General features: G+C 54.1%; 1 protein-coding gene across 2 annotated transcripts in view; it reads left to right on the top strand.

Moving 5' to 3' along the window:
* The window catches only part of GSG1L (GSG1 like), a 193,804-nt gene that overhangs the window by 154,854 nt on the left and 14,836 nt on the right, over window positions 1-24,114 (top strand). For both annotated transcript variants that reach the window (XM_074322757.2, XM_074322758.2), the window contains 2 exons: window positions 8,849-8,960; window positions 14,056-14,223. In XM_074322757.2, coding sequence (XP_074178858.1) covers window positions 8,849-8,960; window positions 14,056-14,223 — 280 coding nt within the window. The remainder of the gene's footprint in view (window positions 1-8,848; window positions 8,961-14,055; window positions 14,224-24,114) is intronic.

Here is a 24,114-nt window from a genome sequence, read left to right as displayed (position 1 = left end):
GGTGGGGGATGGGGGGAGGTTTAGTGAACCTATTACTTGAAACGGGAAGGTCTCCCATAAAATGCCACCTCTGATGTGAGCCCCTTCGCTTTGAAAGGCAGATAGAAATGGGCAGTATCCACACAGCGTGGTGAGAATGACTCCAGTGGTCTAGATGGAGACCTTTGGAGAAGGGGAGTAACCAGGATGAGCGAGTGCCAAGAAGACAGGAAGGAGGGATGACTCAGTAACTGCCCAACGCCTGAAAGGTTCCTCTCAAGGAGATGCCAGCCATTCAGCCCCCTGGTCCTCAGAGGGCAGAGCAAGAAATGAGCTTAAATTGTAGCTGGAAAGATTTAGGTTCTCTGTAAGGAGGGACTTTGTAAATCCTGAAATATGCTACCCGGAGAGGCTGCGGGATCTCGGGAGAGTATCTAAAAATAGCCTGTTCTTTAAAAATAGATCTCGGCAAACTTGAAACATATCAGCTCAGCTTCTTGGGGATGGTGTTAAGTGCAGGTAGACCTGGCGGCATGGGTGTCCCTCCCCCCCCACCACCCCCCACCCCCCGGGGCTGGAGAGCACGGGGCACAGTCAGCCTTTGGTCCCTGCTGGGACAGCATCTGGGGATTTTAGATACGCACAGGTAATTTATAAAATAGATTTATGTTTTCTGTCGGCCCCCCGCTGATCGGTGTCATGAGATGCCAGCCTTTAGAATCTCAAAGTTTTCTGTGGGAGGAGATTTTGGGGCCAATATGAATTGGCTCAGTCCCACCAGCTCCCCCAGTCCGTCCCGGTTTTTCAGCCAGGGCTTTGCTGGGAATTCATCCATCCCAGCAGGGCCAGGCACTCTGTGGCTCCCCCGGGGTCCTGCCCACCCCTGGCCCTGGCCCAGTGCCCTCTCGCTCTGGGGGCTGACTCTGCCCCTCCAGGGCCTCCCTGCTCCCACCTCCCTTCTCAGCTTCCACACAGCAGCTAGAGACCTGTCACCCCCTGGCTAGCCTACCATTGTCCATTTCCTGCCCATTGCCCTCAGGATACATCCAACTCCCTAAGATGGCTCCAGAACTTTTTGTGCAGTGATTTGTTCATCCCTCCAGCGGCTGCTCTCTCCACCCACATGCCCTAATGGCCCGTGGCAGCCCCACCAAACTGCTTTGCCTGTGGGCTCTGCCGGAGCTGGTCCCACAGCCAGGCCCAGCTTCCTGCTCCCTCTGACCCTTCATCTCTCAGCTTGGAGGTTACCTCCTCTGGAAGCCTTTCCCCAGCTAGGTTTCCCATGGGCCCCTGGGTTTGCCCTAGTGGCTGCTGCGCCCCCAATTTGTCTGTCTCTCCCCCCCCCAGCATTGGGGGCCAGGTCACTTGTTCCAGGTGTGTCCCCACAGCGAGAAGGAGGTCTGGCCCAGAGCAGGGGCTCAGTATATGCTCAGTGACTCACTGAATGTCAGGCCACCTCGAGGGGGGTGTCCCTTTGCTGCCACCTGCCATATGTCACCTGACTTCACCTTCCTCCCAGGGCTGACCAGCCCCTCCATGTCCTGTGTCCCTGACAGGACGTGCGTGGATGCCGGCAAATCGGTATCACATCCACAGACACGAGAATATTTATGTCGACGTGAGTGCTCTCCGAGTGTTCTAAGTAATAACTTAGCATGTTTTAAAATAAACTCTATTACAAGTTAATTAACCAGCCACTTCCCTGATACCTCAATTAAATGGAGCGTGCCATCAGCAAAATGCATCCAATCTTGCAAGAGAGGCTGGCCGGATGCGAGAGGAATGCTGGGAGTCAGCGGGGCGTCTGCTTTAGCTCCCATCCTGATGGCAGCATCTCCAGACCGGGAGGGTTTCCTGGGCCAGGAGCCAGCCCCCCGCTCCCCAGGGAGGAATCACGGGCTGGCACCGCTGTGTGTCCCCCAGACTGAGGAGGCACCGCTGGCACGGCCAGCTGTGCTGCCTGGGCTCCGCTTAAACCCGTGTGCACAGCGCGCACTTCCTCCGCTCTGCCCCACCGACCACGTGCACACCCCGGTTTGTCTGTGTTTTCCTGCTCTCTGGAAAGACTGGTTCACACCTTCTCCTCACTCCTCAACCTCCCCCCACCCCCCTCCACACACCATCCGCCTTGCTGGGGGGCTGTCAGCTGCTGGCCTGCCCCCCCTCGGTGGGGAGGAGGGAGGCAAAGCCGCCCCAGTACTGGGGTCTGCACTCCCCTGCCTGTGTCCTTGGGCCAGGTGTCCCAGCTCCCGTCCAAGCCAGCCCTTTGTCTTCTAGAACCGCCCACACTTCCGGCTTCTTTCTCTCTTGCCCCAGCAGTTGCCCTGGGGGGACGCCCTGCACCATCACTCTCTCCCTGCCAGTTGGTCACTTTGGGGATCCCTCCTCCCTCGGGACCCCTCCTCGAAGCCCAGGCGCTCCCCAGCTCCCCCCGTTTCTGCTTCTCCACCAGCCATGCACGTTGTGCCTCCTTCTCTGCCTTCTCTCGAGTGTTGGCTGTTTCCTTTCTCTCCGCCTGTTCCAGCCGAGCCTCTGTTAATCATCTGTGCCCACCTGTTGCCTCCATGGTGGCAAATCCAACGGCCATTCATCTTTGATGAAGGGCCACTCCCTCCTCCATGGCTGGTGTCTGGTGTCTCCTGCTGCCCAGGCCTCTCCTTGGCCTCCACTGCTGGCTCCTCGGGCTCCATCTGGGCCCTTCTCTGCTCTCTCTCCAGTCTCTCCAGGGGGTGTCGTCTTGACCCACATACAGATGCCAGGGGCTCATGCAGTGAAACCTCCAGCTCTGGCTGCCCCCTGAACCTCAAACGTATACACCCAGCTGTTTGTGTGACATCTCACCTTGGGTATAAAACAGGCATGTCCCACAAATACGGCCCAAGTGGGGTTCTGCCCCCCCAAACGTCTTCCTCCCTGCGTCTTCTTTATCTTAGTAAAATGGCACCATCAGCTGCCCAACAGCAATTCGGCCAGAACCGCCGCCCAACAGGGCTCCCTCCCCTCCCCCACACCCATCATCTGTCTTCACAAAGTAACCAGAACAACCCTGAAACAGCAATGAGGCCCCTGCTCACGGTTTCCCCTGGTTTCCCATCATCCCTAGAGTTAAAGCCAGGCTCTTCACTGAGGCTGCAGCTCTGGGTGACCTGGCCTCTGCCCTCCTTCCTGGCCATCTCCACCCTACCCTCTCTCCCTGTGCCAGTGTCTACTCTCCTTTCCCTGACAGGTCAGGCTGTGTCCTGCCTTTAAGGCTTTGCCCTTTCTTTCTGGAATGTTCTTCCCCCAGCCTCCACGTGGCTGCCTCCAGCTCCCCTTTCAAGCCTCTGCTGAAATGGCACCTCCTCGGAGAGGCCCTCCCTGACCGCCCACTCTGAAATGGCCCCCAGGCACTCACTCTCTGGTACTTTGCTCTTTTATTTTCATCACGGCCCTTTTCACGACCTGACATTTTCTCAGATCGCGTGCTCGTTGTTTGCGTCTCCCCACTACAACATGAGACCCTTGAGAGCGGGCATCTGTCGGTTAATTCCAGTCTCCCCCCACCGACCCCCCATCACAGTGTCTGGAATGTGAATGATGGATAAATGAGTGCTGACGCTGACATTTGCTCACGCTGACAACTTGCTCTCACAAGTTTTCACATCTTGCCGTCTCCTAGCCCAGACATATCCCAGACCCTAGATCTTTACACCAGGCAGCCTGACACCAGCAAGTGACTTGCAATCAACGGTCACGTATTCATTCAACAAACACATATTGACGATTCACTGTGTGGTAGGCCCTGGGCTAGGTGCTGGGGACTCAGTGGAGAGCAAAACAGACTTAGTCCCAGCGCTGGTGTGTAGTCTAGTGAGTCAATGCACTGAGTCCCAGGCATTCATGCATGCATTCATTCATTCATTCATGCATGCATTCATTCATTCATGCATTCATTCATTCAAGAAACACTGATATTGAGTTTATTATGTGCCAAGCACTGTTCTAAGTACTTTAGAAGCATAAGCCACAATCCTGACGCCAATCTATGAGGTGGGGACTGTTATCCCCATTTTACAGGAGAAGAAACTGAGGCACAGAAAGGTGAGGTAGCCTACCCAAGCTCACATGGCTAGTACACCAGACCCTCTCTTTGACTTGGCTTCACCCTGCTTTACTCTGGGCTCATCTTTGACCCTCCTGACATTGTGTCTTCATTCTGGCCCCACGCCAGCCCCTCTGGACTTGACAACAGAATTCGGCTCCCTCAGTCTGACTGGTGAGGGCAAGGCTGGGCGCGACACAGCTCTTGCTGCTCTGGGTGATACCATGTCCAGAGCAGCTCTGAGCCCTGGCCAGCAGCCCCCACCTCCGGGGTTCCCCAGGAAGGGAGGGGCCATGCCGGCCTCATCCCACAGGCTGGGAATTCTGTTTATGGTGTCAGGAGGGGGAGATTCCAGAAACCACAGGAGGGCAAGAGATTTACAACTCTGATTTTCCTGGTGTGGGTCCCTCTAGGAAGCTGCTGCAGCAGGAAGCCTTGTTCATTTAGCCGCCACTAATTTAGGAGGTGCCATAACTCATCAGAAAGCCACTTTTTAATTTAGACGAATTGGAAACAATTCCTTCTGCTGAGGGTTCGTGTGACAGATGCTAGCGGTTGGTGGACCTCCCGTTACAAACATGCTTCCAGAAACGCAGGTGAGAGCCAGGTTTTTGAAGCCGCATTTTTAAAATGCAATCCAAGAATTTCACCAATCAATCTTTGAGTGAATTGCAATTTTCATCTATTGAATTTTCTTAAAGCATGGCCTTTCAGATTTGGGGATAAATGGAGTTCAATTGAGAGATCAATGCTTTTCTAAACCAACAATTCAGAAAATTAATTATTCTGCCATCAGGCTGGGTCCAGCTTCTGGGTCAAGCCAAGAGGTTTTGTGTTAAAATACTGTTCTGTCTCCGCTGTCTTGATAGAAGGAGTGGGCCGTCTCAGGAATGTATTCCTTCTTTAGTGGATGTTCATTGGAATTGCTAATGTCTACTACTATTCCCATTTTATAGATGAGAAAACCAAGGCACTGAGAGGTCATATAACTCAGAGAGCATCTAGACTTGTTCATGTGAGGAAGAAACTGAAGAAGTTGCACCAGCTGAGGTTTGGAGAGCAAAGTCCAGACCTCAGGAGGGTCCTGGTGGGGGCTAAGGAAGGGTCGGGGTCCAGCCGGGGGGCAGGGCTCCCGGGTAGGGCAACCATTGCAGAGGGAGTGAGCACTGGGAGGGAGGAGGGGAGACATGTCCTTCTAGGTAACAGGCTCTACCGTAAGTTATACTAAGTAAAGCAGTGTGGCACTGACACAGGGACAGAGAGCTCCATGGCACAGAATGATGAGGGGTAGGACATAGATTCATGTACACGTGGGGCTTGGAATATGGTGTGAATGTGTTATTTAAAACCAGTGGAGAGAGATTGGTTCATTCTGTAAGGGTTCAAAGCAATTAGCTTTTTCATTTAAGAAAATTAATTTGGGACCGGCCGGGTGGCTCAGGCGGTTAGAGCTCCGTGCTCCTAACGCCGAAGACTGCTGGTTCTATTCCCACGTGGGCCAGTGGGCTCTCAACCACAAGGTTGCCAGTTCAATTCCTCGACTCCCGCAAGGGATGGTGGGCTCTGCCCCCTGCAACTAAGATTGAACATGGCACCTTGAGCTGAGCTGTCGCTGAGCTCCCGGATGGCTCAGTTGGTTGGAGCACGTCCTGTCAACCACAAAGTTGCTGGTTTGACTCCAGCAAGGGATAGTGGGCTGTGCCCCCTGCAACTAGTAACGGCAACTGGACCTGGAGCTGGGCTGTGCCCTCCACAACTAAAATTGAAAGGACAACAACTTGGCTTGGAAAAAGTCCTGGAAGTACACACTGTTCCCCAATAAAGTCCTGTTTCCCTTCCAAAAAAACAACAAAAAAAATTAAGTTAGATCCTTACCTCACACCATTCACCAAGATAAATTCCAGATGAATTAACACAAATACCTAAAAGTATGTTAGAAAAGTCTAGGAGAATGTGTTTATGGTGTTGGTTTTCTTAACGTAGACACAGGAAGTACAAACCAAGAAGGAAAAAGTTGATAAAATTTGACTATATCAAACATCAAAATGTACGACAAAAGCAGCTTTATTGCCAAAAATTGGAAGCAGCTAAGACTTTCTTCAATGGGTGAATGAATAAATACTCCATGGCACATCCAGACAATGGAATATCGTTCATCAGTAAAAATAAATGAGCTATTCAGCCATGAAAAAACGTGGAAGAAACTTAAATCCCGATTATTAAATGAGAAGCTACACACTGTGTGATTCCAGCTCTGACATCCTGGAAAACGCACAACGATGGAGACAATGAAAAGATCAGTGGTTGCCAGGGGCCCAGTGGGGGTCGGGAGGGATAGATGAATAAACGGAGCACACGGGATTTTCAGGGCCATGAAACTGTTCAACACAATAATGGTGGATACGTGTCACTAACATTTGTCAAAATCTACAACTGTACAATGCAAAGAGTGAACTTTAGCAAACTCTATCAATTTAGTTAATGATAATGTACTGATATTGGTTCATCAATTGTGACGTATGTACCACAGGAGCAGAGAGAGGGGGCGTATGGGAACTGTACACCTTCTGCTCAATTTTTATGTAAACCCAAAACTGCTCTAAAAAAGTAAAGTCTGTTACTTAAAAAAAAATCTGTCTATGGGAAAAGACAAGCAGTAAACTATTTAATAAACAGACAGGATTAGTAGCCAGCATATATAAAGAATTCCTACCAATGGATAATGGAACAGATAAAAAGGAAGGAAGGAAGGAAGGAAGGAAGGAAGGAAGGAAGGAAGGAAGGAAGGAAGGAAGGAAACTGACAAAGGATACAGACAGGCACATTCATCGGAAAAGAAATAGAAACGGTTAATAAACATGAGGACAATGCCCAGGCTCACCAATAATGAGGGAAATACAAAGCAAACGATGCTGAGGTGTCATTTTCACCACGCGATGGGTAAATTATTAATGTTTATAATGTCAAGTCTCAGTGAGGATTTGTGTGAGACTGGAAGAAGGGTGTTCATTGCAGTATTGTTTATAGAACAAAAACTGGAAGTAACTTCAGGTATCATCGATGGATAAAACACAGTACATCGTTATCAGGGAATCCCACGCACCTGTTCTAAAAAATAAGCTACATGTGTTATGTACATTTGGCAAGTTCACCAAGAATTGTGTCCAGTAAATAAAAATAAGATATCCGTATGGCTTACCCCCTTGTCTCCTCCTTCCAGCAGAACCAAGGCAGAGGGAGCAGAGAAGCTCCAGCACACCCACTGGGTGATGAAGGGTGGGGTGTGGCACAGAGGGCCTGGGGGAGGCTGAGCCTTTAGGGGGCCTCTGGGGGGCTCAGCACCTGCCATGGTCACCCTTCCCCTGGATTCCCTGATGCAGGTTCCCCCCCGGAGAATAGTCTTCATCTGAGGTCAGAGAGCAGTGGGAAGTGTCCACGAGAGCTGATCCCGACCCAGAGCCACAGACCACCTCTTCCGAGCCCTCCGTCTCCATCAGGCCTGGGGACAAGGGACAGGAAGGCAACCTGAGCACACTGGAGCCTCTGGAGAAAATTCGATGATCAGGGTCATGCACTTCAGAGGGTTGTTGGGAAGGTTAAGAAATGATCATGGAAGTGAAGGAGTCTGACAGAGTGCTTGGCACACAGTAGGTGCACAAGCCTTACTGGTTTCCTTTCTTCCTCTCGTCACCGACCCCATTCCTCCTCATCAATACTATATCACTCCTTCTGAAGTGGGGTCCATGCCAGGTCGCCCCACACCGTGACACCCATGAGGGCTCCAGATACCATAGTTCACCCAGAGAAGGGTCCCCAGGTGTTGAATAACCCTGGTGGCTGTGATGAGTGCATGTCCTGTGGGCACCAGAGCCCGAGGCTGCCTCGTCTCACGCACTCTTCTTCCCCTTAGCTGTCATAATCCCCATCTTAGGGTTGGGAGAGCTGAGCTCAGAGGCGTGAAGGGCCTTGCCCAGCACTGCCCGGTGACATGGGGGAGAGTGGGTCCCTGCGCAGATGGCTTGGAATCACAGTTCTCCCAGCCAGTGGGCTCAAAGGATTTTGACCATGAGCCACAGAAAAACCTTTCATGTTACAATCACCACACACACACAGGCACTCAAAACAATATTTACTCCTGCTACATTCGATGGTAGCAGATATTTCTGTTCGATTCCATTCCATTCTTTTTTTTTGTGGTGCTGGTTGCAATTTGTAGAGTTGTCTTCCTGACCCACTAGCCTAGTGAGTGAAGAAAGACCTGCAGTTTGAAAACCATTCTCTAGGCTGCTTCTCCCGAATGAGCCTCTAACACGGGCATCAGTAGACCACAGCCCACGGGCTACACCCTGCCCGATCCTGCTTTTGTAAATAAAGTTTTATTGGAACACATCCATGCTCATCCATTGACATACGGTCCACGGCTCCTTTGCACGACAGCAGTAGAGCTGAATAGTTGCAACAGGACCAAGTGGCCCATAGAGCCAAAAATATTTACTTACCTGGTTCTTAACGGAGACAGTTTGCCCCTCCGTACGCAGATCTGACTCTGTCTCCCTTGCTTCAGTTTCTCCAGGGCTGCCCTTTGCTCTCTGGCTCCAACTCAAGCTCGTCCGCCGGCTTAGAAACTGCCTCTGTCTGGCCTCCTGTGCTCTGATCCGGGCAACCGTCCTCCCCAGGTGGGGGTGGAGGGGTTGGGGGGATCCACGTTGTCCCCCAGCACTAACAGGCCGGTGGTGCTGCACACGGCCCCACCTGGCTTGCTGATGCCTCTCTCTGCTCTGCCCACAGGTCTCCTGGGAATGGTGGCCCACATGATGTACACACAGGTGTTCCAGGTCACCGTGAGCCTTGGCCCTGAAGACTGGAGACCCCATTCCTGGGACTACGGGTGGTCCTTCTGGTAAGTGGCTTGTGACTGTCAGATGCAGAGCCCCGAGGCATGCTGGGACTTCAGCTCAGCCCATTAGGGGTACAGAGGAAGGCGGGGTACAAAGTCCAGAGTCCAAAGGTGCTTTGAGACCCTAGACCTGGGAGCGAACTCGGGGATGCGGACTAAATCCAGCCCACCACCTCTTTTAATCAGCCCTCAAGCAAAGGACGGTTTTGCGTTTTAAATGCTGGAAAATAAATCAAAAGGAGAATCATATTTTGTGAAATGGGAAAATGATGTGAAATGCAAATTGAGTGTCCATAAATAAAGTTTTATTGGGACACAGCCACGGTCATCATTTATATGTTGTCTACGGCTGTTTTCTCTCTCTGGGGTAGAGTTGAGCAGTTGTGACAGAGGCTGAATGACCCACAAAGCCTAAAATATTTACTGCCTGGCCCTGGGCAAAGAGAGCTTGCCAACCCCTGCCTTAGTAGCTGCTGGAGATAGAAAGTATTGAGACCTGCAGGCATGTGAGCCATGGAGGGTTCTGGGTGGCCCAGCGGGTTGGGGGGACCCCAGTGAGGGGGCAGGGTCAGCACCTCAGAGCACGGTGTGCAATAGAAAGGCAGAATCTGTCAGGATTCTTTTGCTTGCAAGTGATGGAACCCCAAGCTTAAGTAAACAAGGATTGGTATTAGTTCATGTAACTGGAAAGTACAAGTGGGTCAGGCAGGGGGTGTGGGTTGTAACTGAGACATCCACCCACACTAGTCTAAGCAATATGCAAACTCACTGGTTCCTGAAAATGGAAAGTGCAGCTGTGGTATGGACTTCCAGGTCCGCTCGGTCCAGCATTGCTGATGTCATCAGGCCTGAGTTCTCATCTTCTGTGATCGTCTGAGCATTGCCCCCTCACATGTTAACTCTGTCCCTGGGCAGGCGTCCCTCCTGGTGGTCAGATAGCTCTTCCTGAGGCTGGTGCTTCTTCCTTCACATACAGGGAAAGACAGGGCTTCTCTTTCCCCAGTGTTGCCTAAAATCCCAAGCTTCCCTCTGATGAGCACAACTTAGGCAATTTTCTCTCTCTTGAATAAGCACCACGGCTGGGGGAATGTCATGAGCTTATTAACTCAGCTTGACCAGGCCCATCTCTGGAGCTAGGCATGAGTCAAAAACTCTCAAATGGTGAGTGGGTGGAATGGATGCTGAGTGAGCAACCAAAAGTCTGCTTCAGGCATGGCTGGATCCAGGCGATCGGGGGGATTCATTAGAGACTCAGTCATTCTCTCCCTCTTGTTTGTCTCTGTTCCCTTTGTGATGGCTCCATTCACAAGCATCTTTTCCCCAAGGGATAACAATGGTGATTGGCATACCCAGTTCTAGGCTTACATCTTACAAATGTAGCAATATGAGCAGATAGTTGGGACTTCTTTCCAGTATTTCCAGCCAAAACCCTGGTGATGACTTTCACTGTCTCAGCTGAACTCACATGACCATCCCTCAACCAATGATTTTAGGCCCTGAGGAAACTGGGCTGCTCTAATTGGCCTGGCCTGAGTCACATGGTCCAGAGGATGGTGCTGGCCCCACCCAAAGCCTTGGACAGAGAGAGGAAAAGGGGAGGTCCCCAGTGGAAAATTTGCGGGTGAGGTGGGGGTGGAGTGGGCTGTTATCAGAAGAAGGAATATGTGCTGGAAAGACAGTGACCACAGTCGTCCGTTCCCCAGGGTCAGCAGGTCTGGTTCTGGTGGCTGGGGACCCTTTATCCACTCAGTCATTTAACACGTTTATTGAGCACGTACTTGGGACCAGTCTCCTAGGTGCAGGGTGGCAGGGAAGCGGGTGTACGACAGTGGCCAAGACAGCATTGCAACCCAACCGAGACACATGAACTGTGCTATGATGCTGGGGGTGGGTCCCCACAGACAACTGTGGGAGCACAGAGGAGTGGTCACTGACACAGCTCCTGGCGGGGGGGTCCTCAGGAAAGAATGTGGTCAGGAAAACAGGCAGAGGAGGGGATAAGCTAGTGTGTTGGGCAGCGGGAACAGCAGATGGAAGGACGTGGTGGTGAGAGAGCATCTTTGGGGAAAGGTGGTCAGGATGGGGCAGGAAGAGCTATGACTAAGAAAGACCCCACTGCAGAGCAGTGGTGACTCCTGCTACATTTCTGCCCCTTCCCCCTCTCTGTGTGGCTTAAAGGGACCCTGACCCGTCAACACCATCCCCGACTCCCTTTATGTAGAATCACGGCAGGGAACCCGGCACAGGCTCTGGCTCCCTTTTATGCATCCTTCCTTTCCCGTACTGGAAGTTACTTCCTGAGATCTTCACCTTGGAGGTTAGTTATTTTGAGTTAGAGCAGGAGACAAAGGAACGGAATGGACATTTTTGAGTGTTGGCCATCTGTACGATTCTCTTACATGTACTGACCACAGGCGTGTCATCACAACATTGTGTGAGGTGGGCCCTACGTGGAGGGTAAAAGGAAGCACAGAGAACTTGAGTAATGTGCCCAAGGTAAGCCAGCCTGTGAGTGGCAGAGTCGGGATTTGAACCCAGGCAGTCTGGCTCCAGAGCCCATGCTTCCAACCTGCCTCTAGGAGACGATGGGGTAACAGTACGACAGTTCACGGGTGCTTGGCACACTGTTTGACACATACGAGTGTTCGGTGAACACCGGCTCTTTTAATGTTACCATTATTGATATACTGTTATTGCATATGTGGAAACTGAGGCTAAGTCACTTGCCCAGGATTCCAAACCCCATCCTCCCACAGGCCTCTCTTCCCTGAAGCCCATGGCACTCAGCGCCTAGAACCGAGCCCGCAGCTATTGCCACGCGAACCTTTTGCCCTGGAAGCCGCGTGTCCTGCCCTGCTGCTCTGCTCCCTTGGGCCGTCCTCCCAAGCAGCAGCGGACTCCCATTTCACTTGCAGCCCCTATTGGGGCTGGTCCATTTCTCCTTGTCACCGAGGCCTGCAAGATGGATCAGCTCTATTTTTCATCCCTCGCATCTGGGGCCTTGCCAGGGGTATGCAGTGTCATCTCTCTTGTTTAATATGTGTCAGGCCATTTGTCAAAATTCCGGCCCCAGAGCCCCAGGCGCTGGAGAGCAGACCAGCTCCAAGGCAAGACCGCAGCAGCCTCTGTCTGCTGGCCCAGCAGGAAAGAACAGACTACAGGGGCTTGAGGGGGGTGGGAGGAGGCCAGCTCCTGGGAGGGACACCTGCTCAGCAAGGTGAAGGTCGCCTGGTGAGTCTGACCTCACCGGGTTAGGTTAGACCTGACCCTGACATGCCGTGCTGGGCCTCTGAGGCAGTGTGCACGGGTGGTGACGGGGGGCCTCTGCCACAGCTCCTGCCTCTGACTCTTGCCAGCTGTGGACTTTGGCCAAGTCACTCACCCTCCCTGTGCCTTGGTGTCCTCAGCCGTAAAACGGGCGTAGCCTGAGTTTCCACCACACGGAACTCCTGTGAGTGGCACTCCTGTGCTCAGTTGATGTATCACACATCACTCCAAAATTTAGTGGCAAAAAATAACAATGTCTGATCACCTGTCACGGTTCAGTGGGCTGACTGCTCTCAGTGGGTGGCCTCAGTCCTATGTCAGCTGGCCCTGGGGTCATCTGGGGCACTGCCAGGTTGGGTGGCCAAGACGGGCCCACATGGGGCTGGCAGGCTGCGGTGGGCACCGGGGGCGCAGACAGGGCTGCCCCCAGGAGCGGCTTCCCAGCCTGTGGCTGGGTCCCGGCAGGGAGCGAGCGTTCCCAGAGATCCAAGCAGAAGCTACGAGTTTATTTGATGACCTTGGGACAGGGTCAGTTCTGCTGCATTCTGTGATGCAAGGGCATCTGATGGGGCCAGATTCATCGAGAAGGAGCCAAGGAACCATGAGCCCCAGGACATATGGCTCACGGGGGCCTTCTTTGGAGACAAGTTACCCTGAGGACCCTGTGAAACCACGTCTGTGACCACTGAGCAGAGAATGCTGGCCTTACAGGCAGGCGAGCCGGGCTCTCTGCGCCTCAGCGTCCGTCTGGAGGGCAGAGCTAATAGAATGTAAGTTTAGGGGCCGTTGTCAGGACTGTGGGACCAAGCTCTTAGCGTGCTCGGTAAGAGGCAGTGATGATAAATGGTGATAATGACATTGGGCCTTTGAGTATAGAAGCACGTGACCCAAACATCCCAGAGGATGCGAGCCAGGGAGCGCACACGCAGCCCGCGCTCTACTCGCCCGGGGCCCATCCCCCACCTGGCTTGTTGCTCACGTTGGTTCCCCGGACTTAAGTATTTCATTAGGGTCCAGCCCTGGCTGCAGCCTCTGCTCTTGCGCTGAACCCTCCAGCTCTCCTGCCGGCTCCTTTTTCCAGCTCTGGGTCTCCGCTCTCTCCGGGTCTGCCTGTGACAATGCCACGGCAGGCCCCCTAGGGAGGGGGAGGGACGGGGTAAGACTAAGGTTGGTGCCACCTGCTTTGTGCCCAGCCCTACTCTAAGCCGCTTTTTTAACGGATCGTCACCTCCTTCAATGCTTGCAACAAGCCTGCGAGGTGGAGCTCTCCTTACGTCCCTTAAAATGGCTGTCAGGACTGAGGCAGAAGGTTAGGCATCTCCGCCAAGGTCACACGTGAACGAAAGTAATTTAACTCCCATGGAAACCCAGGCTTTAGGGTGTCTGCCCCCCATCTACTTCTCTATCATCAGCTCCAACCCTCTTGCTCCAGCATGCCCAACCCCCTAGTTTGTGGAAGGTTCCGAGGCCGCCTGCCTCCGTGCCTTGGCGCACACTCTGCCCTCTTCCTGGAATGGCCTTTCCCCTGCAAACCCTGACTCATCCTCCAAGACGCAGCACAAGCAGGCGTGTATCCGGGTGACCTTCCCGGCGTGGGCCCCCGGGGGGGGCGTGACTCGTTCTCTTTTCGCCTCCCAGGAACGACCTCTGTCACGTGTGCATTACAGGGGTCAAACAAGACTGTCTTCCCGCAGCTGTGCGGGGGCCCGCGGGCCCTGCTCAGACCTGGCCCCGCAGAGGCAGCTGTGCGCGGGCGCGGAGGGACGCGCGGTGGGTGGGCTCGCTGCCCCTGCCCCCCCTCACTGGCACCTCTCTCCTCACCTCTCGGCAGCCTGGCGTGGGGCTCCTTTACCTGCTGCATGGCAGCCTCTGTGACCACACTCAACTCCTACACCAAGACGGTCATCGAGTTCCGGCACAAGCGCAAGGTCTTCGAGCAGGGTTACCGCGAGGAGCCGACCTTCATAGACCCTGAAGCCATCAAGTACTTCCGGGAGAGGTCAGTGCACACGGTCGCCTCGGCCATCACCGGGGTGTAGCCTCGGTGGCCGCAGGGCTCCAGTCGTGGTCTGACAGAAGTGTTCTGGGGGGTGGGGGGTGGAAGGGGCCGACTGAACGAGGCAGTGTGGACCCCACTGTGTTGGAATTCCTGGGACATTTTGCTGTGTTATGGGGCGTCAGGTTGCCGCAGGCCTAGGTAAGCAGCACCTGAGAAACCAGGAAGGAAATTGCACTGGAGTGTTTGCCATTTGGCCCCACGCTGCTTAGAACCAAGGCACGCAAAGGCTGAGCGGAGGTGTCCTTGTTGGGCTGTCACAGCGCTGAGTGACAAGAGGAGCAGCAGCGGGACTGGGGATGGCGACTAGAGAATGGGGCTCCTGGAGGGAAGGGACCACATCTGGTCACCTGAATCCTCAGAGTCCAGCTGGGAACAGAGGAGGTGACAGTCGATGGCGGTGTATGTACGTATGTATGTGTGGGTGGGTGGGTGGGTGGGTAGATGGATGGATGGGTGGGTGGGTGGAAGGACAGGCAGGCACATGGTTAGCATATTTCCTGGGACCACCTCCTATAGAAACTACCTTACCTAAAGTCTTATCACACAGTCTGTTTCTGGGGCAGCCGATTGGCCATGCCGTAATGTCTTTCTGTGGCAGGGAAGTGAAAGGTTCTCAGGACCGAGTCTGAGTAGGAAAAGGGGGCAGGAAGCTGTGCAACTGGGCAGCATTGAGGAGTCGGACTCTCCGTGGGGCACGTGGAAGGGGTGCAAGCCAAGGGGTCACATGGCAGGCCACAGTGGGGACCACACAGGGACCTCTCTCTGTTACAGAAGCTGTCATCTCTGTCACGTGGGCCTCCTTTCTGTGCCTTGAACACTGCCAGCTCACGCCACCTTGGGTCCTTTGCACCTGCTGTGTGCCTGCCTAGAAAACTCACCTGGCTGGCTCACTCAGGCCTCTACTCAGTGACGTCTTCCTTAATCACTTGGCCTAAATTTGCACACGCCCCCTACACCCTCTCCTGGTTACGCTCTACCCTGCTGCTATGTTTTCATCACAGCACCTGTACAGTCTGACCTCATTCCGTTTGTTTATCTGTTTGATAGTGTGTAGACGGTGAGCTTCACGATAGAAGGGCTGTGTTGTCCTGTCCCCACTGTATTCTGAGCACCTAGAACTGAGCCAGGCACCTAGTAAGTGCTCATTAAGTGTGTGTGTGTGTGTGTGTGTGTGTGTGTGTGTGTGTGTGTTTGTGTTCGACTAAATCTCTTCTTTGGAGACCTCAGCCCTGACTGCCTCGTGCCCTTTCAGCTCGAGCCCCACAACCATCAGAGTCAGCATCCCAGCACTCCCCCACCCCCCACTCCTGCCACCAAAGTCCCAGAGCAGGTGTCCCGGTGAGTCAGCTGTGGCCAGGGAGGTCGGTCTCACCTGGCATATGGCCTGCCTCGCCCACAGCTGTGGCCAGAGCATGTCCACTAGGAAGGGGGGACCCATGGAGGGCGCTCAGGAAATGTGTAGAGCAGCCATATAAACAGCTGGATGTCTAACCCTCCCCTTAACACTGTATCAATTGTCCCCTGAGCTGTGGGGGAGCCTGAGGCATCTGTGGCAACCTTGTTTTGCTGAGGCAGAAGACAGGGCCGCTTCATACCAAGAGGCTTTGTCAGCTGGTGCCCCGGTTCGAATGGTCCCTAACTGCTCGGGCCCCAATGGTGCGGAGATGACTGCTTCCCAGCGTCCGTGCCGGATATCACTTTCCACAGTCATAACTTGAGCGTTATGCAGGGGTTCATCAAATTTTATTTCCCTTCCTCTCCGAGGAGAGCATTTCCGCTTAGCTGGGCTGTCCTAATTTTGTTCTGTCTTTTTTTTTGGTACCTTCCCCACAAGGAGCCTCGAGCGCAGGAACAGATCTCTGCACAGGTTTGCAGGTGGCCCAGCGGCGGGGCTGAAATCCTGCAGTGGCCAGGTCCCCCCCGCCTGCAGCTAGGGACATAGGAAGAGATCCAGGGCACCACCTGCGCATGTTTCCTACTCCTTGGGGGTTCCAGGGAGTGCGGTAGGTAGAGCAGGGTTTTGGAGCACACCCCACCCCGCCCCTACTTCAGTGAGTGTTCCAGTTCTGTCATTTTGCTGCTGTGTGTCTCAGGGCAAGTCACTTAGCCCCTCTGGTCTGGTTTCCTGTGACTCACAGTGGGAGAGCCCAGAGTGGCATCCTGGGAAGGCCCAGAGGCGTCCTGGGAAGGCTCACATTTGATAAGCCAGGTAATGTGCTGGACACAGGGAGGGCGTTTTTTGTGTGTGTGAGTTCCTGTCCCTTCTGCTACAGATGCAATGGATGAAGTTCAGGAATGGTGAGCTCAGGATGGAGATGAAGATGGCGCTTTAGATTTTACGACTGTAATTCTCATATGAGCACAGCCGACAATTACGTGGTACTTGCCCTGTGCCAAACACGACTCTAAATGCCTTAGGCGCTAATTCCACAGCACCTCTGTGAGGTAGTAGGGACTGTTGTATCCCCACTTTATAGATGTGCAATCAAGGCACAGAGAGGTAAAGTGACTTGTTCAAGGTCACACAGCTGGTAAGTGCCAATGCTGGGATTTGAACCAGGTCAGTCCCTGGGATATGTGGCCTCTCAGGACTGAGCAGTAGTCTGTGCCTGGCACTGAGGGGAGTCCACGAGGCCCACAGCGTGAGGGCAGGTGACATGCAAGGCAGGTCATGAATGCAGAGGGGGTAAGAGGATTCGTGCCCGGGGGAGGGCGGGCAGGGTTTCCCCGTCACCAGCTGGAGAGGTGGTGGATTCACTTCATCTAGGCTTCTACTGCCGTCCTCCTGGCTGAGGGCTAGATGGTGACCTGGGGCTGGGGGGACTGAGGGAGCAGGAAGGGCCTGAACCCCCACCCAGCCTCATCCCACCCCGGTCCTGTTGGATTTTTCTCTGTAGGAGTGAGGCTATGCAGGTCTAAGGAGTAGTTGAAATCCTGACAGGTTTTCAGGGGCTCTGAAACATGGCGATGTGCAGAAAAAGGGAGGAAGGGAGGGGTGGAGGGGGAGAGAGAGAGAGGAGAGGAGAGAGGAGAGAATAGCCCAGGGGCCAGTACGCACACGTGTTGGGTGTGGGGTAGAGGGAGCCTATACCCTATGCCTCTGAGCAGCCTGGCCTGCTAGGAGAAACTTCTGGAATTAAACCCTCCCAGTGTCACCTGTGTATTCTTCCCAAGGAAAGCATCTTAATGTGGCCTCTCGAGGGGAGGGTCCAAGTAATAAGGTGTGGAAGTTAAATGAGACCCATTGGATTGGACTCCAGGGGGATTTCAGCGGCACTGAATGAACATCCATCTGCCTCCCACAGGAAAGCTTGGGGACGGGGCTGGTGGGGGGAGCAAAAGACCCAGAGAGGGCAGCTCCTGCTCCACTCAGATCACCCTCGGTCACTCCACCTTGCATGGCAGCGCGTACCTCTCTGAGCTTGTTGATTCACTTGCTTTCTTGTCTGGGTCTGCCTCCTCCTGTGTGCTCGCTGCGAGAGGGTGTCCTTGCTTTCCACGTGGTCCCGGGTCCCTGGATCCATCGGAGCTCAGTGAGTTACAGTGCTGAGTGTCCATAATGCCGATGCTGTTCATCGTAGCACCAAGTTGTACGCTGTCTCCCGTTGCCGGCACTCTTCTGGCACCTACCTGTACGCACTCATTTAACCCCGGCAGGAGACATGAAGAAATAGACCAGAGTTGAAATGAACTCTGTGGTTTATTAGCTGTGAATGCACAGCCTCTGTGCCTCAGTTTTTCTGGCTGGAAAATGGGCTGGAACTTTTTTTGCAGTTTTGATGTGAGGCTTACATGAGATGATGCGATTAAGTTTCTGGCACAAAGCGGAGGCGGGGGGTCCCCACTCCCTACCGCTGCCAGAAACCTTCCCCTGTACAGACACAGCCTGTGCCGGAGAAGAGAGCATAACACACGTTGCCAACGAGAGGCCCTCAGAGAATTTTGCCTGTAGATGTGCTTAGTTTGGCCCCTATGATGGTTTTACATTTCTTAAGTATTGTGTGAGTTTTAAAAATCAAGAGATTTCTTGTTTTAAAAAACATCAAGGTTTTTGGCTTGTCATGAGAAAGCTGAGGGTCTGGAAACACTGGGCCCCTGGTGACATGTTGACATGGTGACAATAGGCTGGACAGGGGAGCGCCTGCCACTGTCACCTGCCTGGCCCTCTGGCCCTGGCGCTGCTGAGCGTGGCAAAGTGCCATGGGTGCTGTGATGGGTGGGTCTGCTGGGGGCGACTCCAGGTGAAGGGCTGACCCCCCCACCCCGGGGGGAGGGAGAGGACAGAAAGCCTTCATAGATGAGACCCTTGAGCCCAGATTTTAAAGGCACTCACAGCGCTCACCGGCCAGATGGGCGGTGGGTGCGAGAAGGCGTCCTCAGGCACAGGCAGCAAACGCAGGAATGAGCAAAGGCCAAGACGGGGGACACACATGTGTATTTAGGAAAATCTTAGCAGTTTGGTGTGATGTGAGAGTAGGAGATGGGTGGGAGTTAGCCGGGGTCTCGGCCCGTTCATCCTCCCACAGCGTTTCGGGTGGGGGCTGGCGGCAGCTGCAGTGGCAACGGAGTGAATCACGAATCGGGATGAGAAGGTGAAATAGAAATGCACCCCCATCTGCTTCCCAGCTGCCATCCCTCAGGAGGCAAGGGCTGGTGCAGATTGGGGCGCGGGGACCCCACTCCTCACAGCTCTGCTCGAGCCTGTCTGCTGGAGGGAAACTTTTAGAAAGGCTCATCTCCACTTTCTCACTTGCCACGCACAGCACGACCCTCTGCAGTCTGCTCTCCTGCCCCTTTTCCCCCCCAAAAGAGCTCCCAGCAGCCTGGGTGCTCTGCATACACCCTCCCCCCTGGGCTCCCACCCGCCTCCCCCCTCCCCTCCTCCTCCTCCCCCTCCCCCCCGCCTCCCCCTCCCCCTCCTCCTCCCCCTCCTCCTCCTCCTCCCACCAGCACCTCCTCCCCCCCTCCTGTTACAGGGCGATGCCCCCACGGTCAGTTCTGGGCCCCACTTCTCCCCTCACGTGACTTTAGTCACCGTGGCCACACCTGCGCCCGGACTCCCACATTTTCAGTCCACTCCAGACGCCTGACTCCACATCTCGCTGTCTCCTTGGCGTTTTCCCTTGGGATTTTCTCAATGGCCAAGACCCACTCGTGCTGGTGTCCCCAAACCCAGTCCTAGTCCCGCATCTCTGTCCTTGGGGGCCCTGCTGGTGGCAGCCAGACATCTGCAAGTCCTCACGCCCCCATGGCCGGGTCAGCACCAATCCAGTGCATTTATTTCCCTGCAGCTCATTTCTCTCGGCTCCCGCCATCCTAGCCGAGGCCACGTCAGCCCTTTCCTCCTGTGTGGATGTCCCATGTCGTCCCACATGTGACTTTTTCCCCTCGTCTGTCCTCCCCGGGAGCCAGAATGCTATGGCTTCCCTATGCTAACACGATTAGGTACCTGTACCCATCTTTCTGCCTAAAGCACTGCAGCGACTTCCCACAGCTCCAGGACAGGCCCAGCTCCTCGCGTGACTTTCGAGGTCTCCACTGCCACCATGGCCCCTGGGGCCCCCTGCACACAGCACCCCTGCAGACCTCCACCGGTCCCCAGACTGGCCATTCTCCTGCCTCCATGAGGCCTCTGGACTGCCACCCTCTCTGCCTGGAGCGCCCCCCATTCCTTGGGGCCTGCAGGTCACACCTCATGTATTGATCCCAAAACAGACCAGACCCGTCCTCGCCCAGCCCGAGGCCCGTCCACGGCACTCGTCATAGGTCTAGCCCCACAGGTAACCCTGCAGACTCCTGGGACGCAGGGACACATGCCATGTCCCGTTCTTTATTCCAGAATATGGGGCTGGATGGAGAGAGTGACAGAGCAGAGGGCAAGTCCTCTCGGAGGGAGCCTCCAGGCCCTGTCACTGGCCCATCTTTCAGGCCAGGTGACCTTTGCCCTCTGGGAGCTGCCCGTGGTCTGGCTCGCTTGACCTTCCCACTGTTTCCCCAGCTGCCAAGCTGAACAGTACCACACTCGGGCTCTGGGACTTTGCTCCCTCACTAGTCCATTCCCCTTGTAGCCGAGGCTGGGCTGAGAAAGAGACTTTCGAGATAAACCAAGTCTAGAGATGTTTTCATGTTGTCATGGGGCCCTCGGAGCCCCCGGGAGGCTGTTGAGGGTACAGGTGGGGGCTCCACGAATCCTAGTCATTGTTTTTCTAAGTAATAGTTTCTAACCCATTCAGTTCAGAGAATAATCTCAAGGTGATAACATCTAGACGTGTCTTTTGAAAACCCAATATTGGAGGAATGGGAGACCAGCCGGTCAGCTGCACACCAGGCTTAGGGGAGGACCCCAGGCATCCGTATTGTCTCTGTGCTGCCCCAAGGTTTTGCATTATGACGATGTGACTCATAAAACGGGAAAAGAAAAAAAGGGAATTTTTTTTAAAAACCCATTTATTTCCCCCCATCTTGGAGTGGCACTTAAACGATGTGATGTGATGGAATCTTTTTTTTCCCTTTTTTTTTTTTAATGTATTGGGGTGACAATTGTTAGTGAAATTACATAGATTTCAGGTGTACAATTCTGTATTACATCATCTATAAATCCCATTGTGTGTTCACCACCCAGAGTCAGTTCTCCTTCCATCACCTTATATTTGATCCCTTTACCCTCATTTCCCTCCCGTGATGGAACCTTATTATCTACGTGTGGTCATTCATTTGCCAACATCCCTTGTCATGTGAGCCTTTATTCTATTGCAAACTGGATCGTTGAAAAACTGCGGTTCTGTCTGTCCTCTGCCTAGACGTTTAACCTCGGAGACCCGTTCCTTCACAGCTCCTCTCACCCCGTTTCCACTTCCCCTGCTTGAACGTTACGTCTCAGCGCCACCTCACACTTCATCACTCTTTATTGGGGTTCTTTGAAATGGCTGTGTTTTTCTTGAGAGGAGTGTGGCGCCCTGAAATTAGAGATGGCACGAAGAGACCCCCATCAGATGGGTTAGATCGCTGACCATGACCCGTGAAAGGAAAGCGAACAGCACAGAATGGTCCATGAGGTAGAAACCGATCAAAATGTGGTGGGAAGAGCAGGTGGGAGGGCGGCCACTCCCTGAGCACCCATCTTTCCTCTGAAATGTCAGCCAGCTGCGGGGAAATGAGCGCTGGGAGGGCCCCTGGAGCCCTCATGCCCGAGTGTCACTACTGCTGGCTCCTTGGTGATGCCCATTTGTAGCCAGTCCTATGCGGAGGACCTGGAGGCCTGGGCCCCCGGATGGCAGCCTAGAGCCCTGGGAAGGACGACCGGGCGGAAGCTTAGGGGAGCCCCCCAGACACCCAAAGCCGGGGTCGGTGCCTGGGTTTCACCTGGGAACCTGTTAGAAATGCAGAACCTCAGGCCCCACCCCAGACCTGCTGAGCCGGAATCTGCATTTTAACAAGTTCCTCTGGTGATCTATGGGCACCGTCAAGTTTGGGAAACTTTGCCCTGACACGAACGGCTCTCAACCCTGGCTGCACGTTGCAATCACCGGGTAATTTAAAATCCCAGGTGACTTCAGTGGGCCTCCAAGTTGAGAAGTGCGGGCGGGACCGAAAGTTAACACAGCATCTCCTGAAAGCTAAATCCAGGCCACCACCTGCCGGACACGGATGTTTACTAAATAACTCGCCCGTTTGTTTGTGTATCGTGTGCAGCTGCTCTCGAACTACAAGGGCATTTGAGTAGCCGTGACAGTGACCATATGGCCTCACATATGTACCATCTAGACCTTTACAGAAAAAGTTTGCCAACCCCTGGATTAGACATTCCCTCCATTCAGCCTTCTTAACAGCCTCTAGTTTAAACTCTATCGTATTCACGCATTCACGTGACTGTTTGCTTATGTACAACAGGTGGGGCTTCTCAAAGGCTCCTCAAGGGCCACCCAGGGCCCGACCCACACAGGAGCTCACTTGCTGGCAGGCGCCTGTTCATATGCTAATTTCACTGCTCGCCTTTGGGCATCTTTACAGCGAGGTTAGGATGAGCGGGGAGACCGAGGGTCTGCCAGGTGCCAGGAGGGCTGGTTTCTCCTTAGACATCAGCCCCTTTGCTCCCCGGCCCGTCTCCCCGGGCTGAGGTTCTGAGGCCTGGAGGAAGATAACTCAGGGTCAGAAGCCATGAGAACTGGGAGCCTGGGAGGATCAAGGGGTCACTCAAGGTTACAGCTGTGAAGTCCAGGGATGTGGGGGGCCCACTGCACGGCAGGACTGCTGTCTCTTTACCCCGAGGCCGCCCCGGGCAGGCCAGGCCGGTGTGGCTCTGGAATGAGGTTGGGCTCAGTTATCGGGCCCAGCCTCCCATCCAGGGTTCGAATCCAGCCGCAGCTTCAGGACCCGTGACACTGGCCGTGAGTGTCTCTGCGGACGGGAACGCATCCCCTTGTGGGCTCCACCTGCAACATTACTCGGAAGAGTGAAAAAAACTGGAAAACACCCAAATGCTTATCAAGAGGGTACTGAACGTGAATTCCCCCCTCCCCACATACTGTCAGGAAAGAAAAGGGAGTGAAATTCGTGTGTGCTGATATCGGAAGATGTTGGAAGTATATGGGTACATTCGAGACATCAGATTATAAGAGTGTGTTTCATTTGAGGCCATGAATATAAAAAAGTATTAATTCTGACAAGATAAGCACGAAACTACTCACCATGGAGGTGTCATTACCCAGGGGGGCTTTTGCTGTCTTTATGAAGCTGGATTTTTTTTTTTTTTTAAACCTGTGCTATCCGGAAAAGAACAATGATTTTTTTCCACTAAAAGAGAAAACAAAGAGGGGGGACATCTCCCCTTATATGGAACCATCCCATAGCACCCTCACTCAGGCCTTCGTTCTGCCATCTGCAACCCCCCCCCCCCCCCCCCCCCCGCCAGGCCCCAGAAGGCGTTTGTAAACCGGAACTATGTTCAGAGTTTGCCTCCTGCGGAGCACAGGCCTGGTCCCTTAGTGGGGACAACGCGGGCAGGCGTGGTTGGGATGTGTTGGTGCCTGTCATTGGCTAACTAGAGTCCGAGCTCAGCACCCTACCTACCAGACTGGAAGCTCTGAAAGCAGAGACTAAGAAGCGGACCTACTGTCCACACAGCATCTGGTGCAAAGCGCACACAGTAGGGCCTCAGGAAATGCCTGTTGCGTGACTGAATGAGTAACCTGAGGGGACCGAGATCACCAGTGCAGGAGTCCTTCCCCCCCTAAGACCATTTCCCAAGTTGCTGGCTTGTCACTCACCACCTGCCCCATACCTCGTCCAGCCTCAGGACCCAGCCGGCCGTGTTACTGGGAATAAGAGGTGATGGGCAGAATCAGAAAAGAGGAGCGGGGCCCTTGCTTGGAGAGTGTTGAGACTTCCTTGCATGGGAACAAAGAGGGTAGCAGTGGAGAGAAAAGCAGGGTGGAGGAGAGGCAAGCGGATGCGGAGAGCACCGGGGAGAGTTTTGGAGAAGCTCTGAGCGTGAGACATGAGGCGGGAGAGGTTTCAGGACAGCGGCAGGCGAGTAGAGGCAGCGAGGGACGGAGGGGAAACCGCAGGCTGTGCGGCCACAGGTGCAGGCTGGGCGTGCTTTCGGGTTTAGGACACACAGTGGTTGCAGTGGTTTCTACATCAGGGACCAGACTGCTTCTCTGAGGGGGGTGCACATTTGGACTGGACCCCGCAGGGCTCTGGGACTTAGGTGGGTTACAGACGCCCTTCCCACTCTCTGGCCCGTCATCGGTGGTGGGCACGAGCGTCTGGGCCTGGAGCCGTGTCAGAGAGCCTGCAGCCGTCCTGCTCTGAGCCTGTCGGGCTCTGCTC

This window comes from Rhinolophus sinicus, chromosome 10 (genome assembly GCF_057876585.1).
Source record: "Rhinolophus sinicus isolate RSI-liver-muscle chromosome 10, RSI-T2T, whole genome shotgun sequence".
In the NCBI taxonomy this organism is placed as follows: domain Eukaryota; kingdom Metazoa; phylum Chordata; class Mammalia; order Chiroptera; family Rhinolophidae; genus Rhinolophus; species Rhinolophus sinicus.
This window is presented reverse-complemented; position numbering and strand designations above follow the sequence as displayed.